The sequence below is a fragment of the Cebus imitator genome, unplaced genomic scaffold (genome assembly GCF_001604975.1).
Source record: "Cebus imitator isolate Cc_AM_T3 unplaced genomic scaffold, Cebus_imitator-1.0 Scaffold74, whole genome shotgun sequence".
Lineage (NCBI taxonomy): Eukaryota > Metazoa > Chordata > Mammalia > Primates > Cebidae > Cebus > Cebus imitator.
Genome location: NW_016107389.1, coordinates 6,279,799 through 6,290,153, shown reverse-complemented (window position 1 = coordinate 6,290,153; position 10,355 = coordinate 6,279,799). Strand labels below are relative to the sequence as shown.

The 10,355-nt window shown below is 35.9% G+C and overlaps 1 protein-coding gene across 1 annotated transcript in view; it reads right to left on the bottom strand.

Moving 5' to 3' along the window:
* The window catches only part of RNF111 (ring finger protein 111), a 101,766-nt gene that overhangs the window by 3,124 nt on the left and 88,287 nt on the right, over positions 1-10,355 (bottom strand). The window contains exons 8-12 of the mRNA XM_017531840.2: positions 8,215-8,340; positions 6,641-6,767; positions 3,348-3,440; positions 2,162-2,257; positions 719-822 (exon numbers count right to left, since the gene is read on the bottom strand). Of these exons, the coding sequence (XP_017387329.1) occupies positions 719-822; positions 2,162-2,257; positions 3,348-3,440; positions 6,641-6,767; positions 8,215-8,340 (546 nt within the window). The remainder of the gene's footprint in view (positions 1-718; positions 823-2,161; positions 2,258-3,347; positions 3,441-6,640; positions 6,768-8,214; positions 8,341-10,355) is intronic.

The following is a 10,355-nucleotide window of genomic DNA, read 5'->3' as shown; positions in this document are numbered from 1 at the left end:
AAAAAAAAAAAAAAAAGCTGCTATGAAAGAAACTGCATAGGGCTAATCTGAATCCCTGTTTAAGTTTTGGAAAATACATTTTAACAACTTTCTAGGACCTCCAAAGGCACTCAAACTCTCATTTCTGCAAAATTTATACAAGATAATTTTGACTACAAAATTTCCCTGGCGAAACCCTGTGTGGCCCTAAAATAGACGGTATATTTCCCACTCCCATGCTGGTGACACAGAGACTTTAATCTTTTATTGTTTCACTCACTAGATGAAGCCATTTCTACGTGCTGTAGATGATAACAGTATGTGCAAAGAGTAATCTTTGTTTGGCTTCCAGTTTACTTTTACCCTTCTTTTTCTAGAGACTGAGTCTCACTCTGTTGCCCAGGCTGGAGTACAGTGTGGTACGCTCATAACTCATGGCAGCCTTAAACTCCTGCTTGAGCTATCCTCCTGCCTTAGCCTCCTGGGTAGCTGGGACTACAGGTACACACCATCACATGTAAGTATTTGTTCTATTTTCCTTTTTTTTTGTTAGAAACAGAGTCTTGCTTTGTTGCCCAGGTTGGCCTCAAACTCCTGGCCTGAAGAGATCCTCTGGCCTCGGCCTCAAGAAGTGCTGGGATTACAAGTGTGAAACATCATGCCTGGTCTAATTTACTTTTCAAATAAAATCCTCTGTACAGTTTTGACAATGGATTTTAGATAATTAATATCTAGTTACCTCACATCTTCACCTTCCTCTAAAATAGACAAACAGATAGTACACTTTTCCTCTGTGTCTTCCTCAGTCCCTTCTTCCCCATCTTGTTTGCAGTGCAGTTTCCTCTGTGAGAACCAATCAGTTGTTACCTTATTAGTAGAGATGACATTATTGAACAACTGAGTAAAGTCTGTGTTTACTTGAAAAACAAAACAAAAAACAAAACCACATATTCCCACACTTATTTCCCAGGTAAGACTGTCGTAAATAAACGGATAAATTAAATGAGTATCATCAATTAAGTATACTTTTAAGACCCTCTAACAATCAGGATCAAAAGCAAAATCAAACTTAACAGACATTCATTCACTTGAAAACTACTACTTTTAATCCACAATGAGAATGATACACAATATAAACTCTATTTTTATCCTATCATGAGCATAGATAAGTAAGTTTTGTTTTACTAGTGAATGTTTCAAATAACATCCATTAAATTAATGTTAGTTATAGTATTTAGCTTGGACAGCTGAAAACTTGAATGTACTGGTAATACCTCAATACTCTCAGAAAATAGACGAAAAATACAAAGAAAAGTTTTTCATGCTTTATGATTATTCTCTGCATAGCACAGGGAGTCGCCAACCCCTGGGTTGCAAACCAGTACCCAGCTGCACAGCAGGAGGTGAGTGGCAGGTGAGTGAGTATTGCTGCCAGAGCTCCACCTCCTGTCAGATCAGAGGCAGCATTAGATTCTCATAGGAGCATGAATCCTATTGTAAATTGCGCATGCGAGGGATCTAGTTGCATGCTCCTTGGGAGAATCTGTGGAATAGTTTCACTGTGAAACCATCCACCTACCCATGGAAAAACTGTTTTCCATTAAAACAGGTCCTTGGTGCCAAAAAAGTTGGGGACTGTTAGCACTGAGCATTATTTGTTATAAGACACTTAGTTAACATGTCTACTCCATAACTTCCAGATACTGTATAATACTATGCAAGAAATTGAGGAGTAGAAGAAAAAACATCAATGAAATGTCCATCAAAATAAATTGCTAGTTAAAAAAATTACAGCACTGTCATATGATGGAATTCTGTATAAGCTTACAAGGGTGATCTGTGGGAGCTGATATGGCATGAAAGGCAATCTGCAAACTGTGTGGTTATCTCCTTTGTGTTATTTTTTAAAGTAGACAAAAAACATATATACATATGCACATTATTAGAAAATGCTGAAAAGTATCTGGAAGAATATCTAAATCCGTAACTATGATTTCACTTCTGGGAAGAAGGACTAGGGTCTGCAGAGTAAGAAACTGCAGAGTATATATATTTTTTATACTTTCCAAATTATTTAAATAATATGTATGTATTGTTTCAATAAAAATGTCATTGCTAGACTCTACAAATTCAAAGAAGGTATATATAAACATTCTAGAAGCTTCACAGAATAAATTCTTACCTTTTTGTATTTATGTGGATATGTACATCTTTCAATTGTCCCCTGGGATGCTCCACGATTGACATTTCCTAATCTTTCTTCCAAATGAATCAGTTCCTGAAAGTGAAGCATAAATAGTAGTAAAAGCCAAAATGATTATTCCTTGAACAGTATTGTCAACATTGTAAAAGTAAGAAACTTCCATAATTAGAAACTTGAAATATAAATACAGTGTTCAAAAAAAACTTACATATGACAACACAAGTGGTTATTTACATACTTATATATAAGTATATATAAAAATTTATATGTTGCCCAGGCTGGTCTCAATCTCCTGGCCTCAAGTGATCTCCTACCTCAGCCTCCCAAACTGCTGAGATTATAGGTGTTAGCCACCATGCCTGGCTTAATGTTTCTCATACACGGTAAGGCAAATGGTTGTTTATAATATTTTCCTCAGCCAACTGAAATGGTACAGCTCAAGTTATCTTTACAAATTACAACAGTATTACCACATGGTACTACATGAGTCAGTATGTATGTATGCATGGAGAAGATGAAATCATTCTAGTAAATTAAGGAACCAAATCATATAGTAGTTCTAAGTCTGCAGAAGTAATTGTGGTTTGGAAAAAATAAATGAAGAAAAAAATAAAATAAAATAAAAAGTTTTAAGTCACACTGACTCCAACTTCCAAACTGACATAAAAAACTTTAAATCACATTTGAATGATTTGTTGTTCCTGAAAATTCAAACAAGACATTTAGCTACAAAGGGAATTACTTAGGATTCCTTTTCTCTACCAGTTTCTCTAAAAATTTAGCTGAGTCAAAAAATAGGTTCCCCCCAATATTTAATGGTATGGTTATTTATCTGATATTTATATTTATTTAATACATTTTTACATACTTCTATATTAGATATTTTCATTTATTCATCTTTAAATACCTGGGTAACTTTTGACCCTAAGATTAATATTACTTATAAATCTTTCTGTAACTCCTAGAATCAACCTCAGAAAATCAGACAAGTTACTGCCTTGTAATTCCCAGCCACTGTAGCAGTCCTACACAATTGCGCATACTAATAGTGCATTTATACTTTCTGCATTAAAAATACTGTGACATGCTTGCGAAAATGCTGATGAAAGAAAAAAAATTTTTTTTAAATACTGTGACAAATATATTCATTTACTTTATTCCATACCTCAAAATTGCCCCTGAAAGGACCTCTGAATGATGTTCCATCCAATCCTGATGAAATGTAACGGATGTGAGGATAGCCTGCCATATCAGGAACCTATTTTAACAGAAGAGATAGGCTAAATCAATTAAGAATAGACTCGTGGTTTACTGTTAACATTGAATAATTCAAAACCTTCAATGTTTACCATTTCACTGCCCATAAAATTCAACTTCAATAAGCATACGTAACTCCAACGAAGACTTCTTAGCTTAGTTGGAGAGGTTTAGGTTTCTCTGAGTAAGCATACATAACTCCAACTAAGACTTCTTAGTTTAGTTGGACAAGATTAGATTTCTCTTAAAATATAACCTAACTCTCCAAAATGCCCAAACTTAACCCTGATGCTCTTAGTAGCTCAAATTTGAAAAGAGTAAAATCGTCTTAAGATCCTGTCAATTTCAGAGACCTTACTAAAACAACAGAAGTACACATAATTTTCCAACAAAATTTCACTTCAAGTTTTTATTTCACTTCCGTTTAGCATCCTAACAGCCAGAGTACCCTATGCCTTTTTTTGCTTGATTCTAATAGTGAAAGTTTTAACACTGTTTTCTAGTTTTTTGTTAGGTATAGTCAATCTTCATTATTTATGGATTACATATGCGTGAAATGACCCACGGGCTAAAATTTACTTGTAACCCCATAATCAACACTTGTGCTTTCAGTCATTTGGGGATATACCCGGTGGCAAAAAAATTTGAGTTACCCAACATGCAACTCTGCTCCCAGCTGAGATAGAACAGGGCTCTGTCGTATTTGAGCTCCTATTCTAAACCAGTGTTGTTTGCAGTCTGTTTAATGCCATGTTTTTCACAGTTTTGTGCTTTATGTTGGTGATCTTGTTGTTTAAAATGGTCCCCATAAAGCATAAAGTGGAAGTGCTATCTAGCGTTCCTAAGTCACGACGGCTGTGATACACCTTATGGAGAGAATAAGTTTCATTCAGGCATGAGTTACAGTGTTGTTGGCTATGAGCTCAATGTTAATGATTCTACAATATTTTTTTAAAGTTGTCTTTACACAGAAAGGCACACAAAAAAAGGTCATATACAGATTTAGTTGTGAACAGATGCTTGCAGTAAGATAATTTTGTATTTCTCCTAGGAGTATGGTCCCATATTTGCTAACTCAGAGTTCGCAGCAACTGTATACATCACAACTGCCACGCAAATTGAGAGTATTAGGAAAGGGCAATTCTGAGATACAGCACCATTCTTCCATCTTTATACATAAATCTCCGACATTGCTTTTTAATCAGCCTACACTGAATCACAACATACTCCAAACAGAATTTATAGCTTTAACGGACACTTCATATGTGGAAAAGAATTTAGCAATAACTTCTAACCTTTAGTAGCCTATTACTTAAATTACTTACAACTTTTCTTATAACCAAGATCAATACTAATAAGCAGATAACCCAACCTCCTAAACGTCTTCGAAGAAATCAGAAACTCCTGCATTCCAAAACAAATCAATCTTCACTTACCCTGAAAACCCTCTCCTCCCTAGTCTCGTTCCTCTAGCTTTTATGGATAAGCTTTTCTCCTATTCAAACTCTATTCTTATCACCTGCTCCTACATTCACCTGTTCACCTTGGATCATGTTTAATTAATTACTCCACACCAAGTATCTCTTCAGCATCTTCAAACGATTCCTCTCTAATGGTTTTTGGTCTTAAATCTAAAAATACCTTTAAGTTTCTCCAAACCTAAATTCTCTACTAATCCTGGAATTATTGCCACCAAATTGGTGTTTCCCTCATTTTCCCTTCACAGTCAAGCTTATAAAGCAAGAAGTCTGTATTCACTGTCTCCATGTTTTTTACTTCCTTACCATAATCTAAGAGATGCCCCACCTGCATCACTCACCATTACTAAACCATTCTGACACAAGACACCAATAACCACTTTAATTACCTTTTAACATAAACTAGAAATCTGGGAGTCACCCTAAATATTTCTCAAATGTGTCCCATCATTTTTATGCCAACGATGATTGCCTTCATTCAGGCATTCACTGATATTTACTACTTCTACTAGACTGTCCTAACTGGTTTCCCACATTTAAATCTATTTTTCCACATAACTGAGGAGGTGATTTTTCTAACTATAATCTGATTAAATCACTCTAAAATCATAAATTTGATCAGGACATTTCCCCTTCAGTGGTTCCTGAGTTCCAGTTTCTTGCTAGAACAATTTCTCACTGCTGCCTGACCCTCACTCCTAAGATTAGAAACACCAGCTTACTTGGAGTTCCCAGTGCTTGTGCTATTTGCTACATCTTTTTACATGATGTAACCTCTGCAAGAGCACCATTCCAAAATCCAAAGTCTGCTTAGAAATCACGTGTACAGGAAAGCTTCTCTCAAAGCTTCCCTGCAGCGCCTCTACCCACAACAACACAAAACTATTCCTTTTCTGTATCACTTACACAACAAGCATGTAATACAAACAGCAAATGCAATATATGGTTTGCTGAACTTGTTCTTTAGCACTTACTTTACAAAATTGGAACCTGCTTAAATCAGATGTAGATAATTAGTATAATCTTTCTGCAGATTAGAAAATCAGGCCAGGTGCTGTGGCTCATGCCTGGAATCCCAGCACTTTGGGGCAGATCACTTGAGGACAGGAGTTTGAGACCAGCCTGGCTAACACTTTGAAATCCCATTTCTACTAAAAATACAAAAATTAGCCGGGCATGGTGGCCTGTGCCTGTAATCCCAGCTACTTGGGAGGCTGAGGCAGGAGAATCACCTGAACCCGGAAGGCAGAGGTTGCAGTGAGCACAGATCATACTACTGCACTCCAGCCTGGGTGACAGGGCAAAACTCCATCTCAAAAAAAAAAAAAAGAATTGACAGTGTCATCAACAGCTTTCAAAGAGAGAGAGACAGAAAAAAAAAAAAAAAATCAAGTATGACTGCATCAGAACAGACCTATTACCACGGTGGCAAAATAACTGAAGCACAGTATACTCCTGACAGTGGATAAAGAGTATCTCAGTATACCAAAACCCCACTTTTTTGTCATTTTGTACATTAAGAGTATATTTTACAATGCAAATTACACACACAGATTTTAATACATCTAATACCTTTTTACAGCACAATTTTTAGCTAACAAGATTACTTTCAAATTCTATTACAACACCTATAACTAATATAGTAAAATATTTCCAATAAAATATTTAATTTAGAAAATGAACTTTTAGAACATGTCAGAATTTTGAAGATTTTCCATTTTACCATTAAAGGAAGAGCTCCTAATTGTAAGTGATGAAGTCGAGGAGGTGCATGATAATGGGCCAAGTGAGGATGCAATGCACCAGGTGTATAAGTAGCTGCAGTCACTCCAGCTTCAATTCCCAGTTCCCTGACAAAAGGATGAGAACAGTTTAATCTTCCTTAGGGTCCCTTTATCATCAACAGAAACGGGGAATTATGTTTACACTTAAAAAAGTAATCTAAGGTTTCTTAACTTTCAAAGCTGAGGAAAGATAATTTAGCCCAAAATATTTCATTTCAAATTTATTTCAGAACTGAAAGCTCAGAAAACTTAAATTTTGTGACAATGAGAGGTAAAGCATTTGTACTTGGTATCACATCTTACAAAGGAAGGAAATACAATGAATGGCTACTAAGGTCCATTCCAAGATAAAAGCCTGATCATACTTGAGGAGGATACAACATAGCATTTACTTTTTTGGTGTATCTGAATGTTACAGATGATCTCTGGATTTTTGTTAGATATAATCTCTTGATTGTTGACATTAAGGACAATTACAACAGCAAACTCTTCCACATTTTATAAAACAAGGGTAAACAGAATTTTAGAAGGGGTAAAACTGTTATCTGCTAAATCTTCATTTACTTATTATCATTTTATGTTCTGCCTCAAAAGTCACTGTGGTTCAAGATCTCAATGAACACCCACAAACAATAAATTCAGAAAAAAAAAATTTAACAAAAATTTGCTTTCACCTCTCTAGGGAAGATCACAAGTCTAGGAGAATGAAGGCTGAATTTCCCTCATCAATAGCAGGTGAGGGTGGTGGAGCAAATCTGAGTACAAAGGTGGGGGTCAGTTAAAGAAGATGTGAAAAGCAGGATCAGTCTAGGGAGTAAACTTTGGTGGCATCCCTGAAAAACGGGAAAAAAGCTCTGCTCCTCTTACTGACAAGAGAACTCATAAGCATGTTGTTTACCAGTGGTTGGGGAGGCGGAAGGGGCTTGTAGATGAGGAAAGGGGAGATGTTGGACAATGGATACAAAGCTTCAGCTAGGAGGAATAATTTCTGATATTCTATTGCACAGCAAGGTGACTACAGTTAATAATAATGTACTGTTTATTTCAAAACTGTGAAAAGAGAAGACTTTAAACTTTCTCACCACAAAGAAATGATAAATATTTGAGGTGATAAATACGCCATTAGCCTGATTTGATTATTTCACAATGTATAGATGCACTGAAATATGTGGTACCTCCAAAATATATACAATTTTTATTTGTCAATTAAACATAAAAGAACACCTAAAAAAAAAAAAAAAAAAAAAAAAAAAAAAAAAAAAAAAAAAACCAAAAAAAAAAAAAAAAAAAAAAAAAAAAAGAGTTCTACTCCTGCTTGACATGGTTCCCTGCCCCAGCTCCTGCTCTTTCCTCTCCAAATCTCTATCTGCCCAGAGGCAGTGTCTCACAGTTAAACTGGGGATTAGTTTTCTCCACATCACCATTCTGCATGGCAATCCATCACAAAGCATCTCTTCCAATAGTTTCACCACAAACTGCTAAGCATTGCTTTTAAATTAAACAAGATACTGACCAGGCAGACCTCTCTGGAGCCTGTCGAGGATGTGAGGACATAGTTTGAGGCACATGAATATGATGCCCATGACCATAGTTTGGGTGCATCCTATGTGGATGAGGTGGGGGGCGTTCATGTGCCCGCCTGGAAACACAGAACACAAAAAGACCACTGGAAATAATTGAATAATTGGTTATTTCTTTTCTTAATGTAGAAAAAAAAAAAACCCTAGTATTAATACTATAAACATCTATAGACTAGTCATAAATTTTGCAACAATAAATTATAAAAAATATAAAATTATTAATAAATCAAAGAAAACATAACCTCCCTCCTCTACAAATTCTAATTGGTCATTTATTCCAATGCTTCCAATTCAAATATCACCCAAGGAACATGGTAATTTTAACATTATCTTGTATACCTTCTTTACAAGAGATATTTTAAATAGGAGAGTAATAGGAATTGAATAGAAATAAAATTTTTAAAAATTAAGTATCCCAGTCAAATGTTGCAGGCACAAATAAATAATTTTATATAAACATTAATGCAGGAAAAATTGAAACCTTAATTTTGCTTCATTTACACGTACAATGTAAAGACACGCAACCATTTTAATGGCTGGAAAGTTTAAGAGAAAAAAAAATTTAACCTTGTGCATTTTTTCAAAATATATGTCGTACATGTTAACACACCTAGGAAACATATTTAGCCCCATTCATACTTTTTATTCTACATCCCAGTTTACTGTATCTCCTCTTCCTAAAGTCAGTTAACAAAAGACACTTAAAAACAGCTTAGTTTCACGGATTCACTTTTTGTTTTTGTTTCTTTTTTAAGAATCTTGCTCCAGGATCGAGTGCAGTGGCACAATCATAGCTCAGCATAACCCTGAACTCCTGGGCTCAAGTGATCCTCCCACCTCAGCCACCTGAGTAGCTGGGACTACAGGTGTGTGCCACAATGCTCAGCTAAGATTCATTTTTATAGTCTAATTATTTTCTATTAGTTTTTAACACATTTGCAGATTTTGCATGTTTATTCTAAATAACAATTTGTCGGGTACTGGAGGATAAGACTGTAAACTGCCAATTTTCTATATAAAAGGTTACTTTATTAGAATGGCAACAACAAGCAGAGATCTGGGATATAATCTTGGTTTTTTGGTTTGGTTTTTTTTGAGACACAGTCTTGCTCTTTCGCCAGGCTGGAGTGCAGTGGCTCAATCTTGCAACCTCTGCCTCCAGAGTTCAAGCAATTCCCCTGCTTCAGCCTTCCAAGTACCTGGGACTACAGGCACGCGACACCAAGCCCTGCCAGTTTTTTGTATTTCAGTGGAGACAGGGTTTCACCAGGTTGGCCAAGATGGTCTCAATGTCCTGACCTTGTGATCCACCCGCCTCAGCATCCCAAAGTGCTGGGATTACAGGCGTGAGCCACTGTGCTCGGCCGAGATTTGGGATATAATCTTAAATGACACAAATAAAGCAAGAAGTTACACAAGAGCTGGATCATTAATTAGAAAAAGAGTTTGGCAAACATGTTATGTGAAGGGTAAAACAGGAAATTTTTTCAGCTCTAAAGGCCATATGTTCTCTTGTTGTAACTACTCAACTTAGCTTTTGTAGTGTGAAAACAGCCACAAACAATACAAACACTTTTTCAGTTTGTTTGTAACTGAAAAAGTATAGCTGTTTCCCAATAAAATTTTGTTTACAAAAATCGGCAGGCAGAATTAGACCAAGAAAGTTTGCTGCTCTGAATACGAAAATCAGATCCTGACTAATCAAAAGAAAAAAAAGAATTTTCATAAATTTGAAGTACAATATTTTCACTGCCAGTTTTAAAAAATTCTATTAATAGTTTTCTTCCCTCTGGTTAGTAATAGACAAATCTTTAATATCTTCAGATAGTTCCTCAAAATAATCAATTTTAACACTGATTTTCACTATGCGATACTGCACCAACAGACAAAAGATTAGTTTGCATCAGACCAGTCTACTATTTTTTTAAAAATTGGTTTGCATAAAGAAATTACCCGCCGGGCGCAGTGGCTCAAGCCTGTAATCCCAGCACTTTGGGAGGCCGAGGCGGGTGGATCACGAGGTCAAGAGATCGAGACCATCCTGGTCAACATGGTGAAACCCCGTCTCTACTAA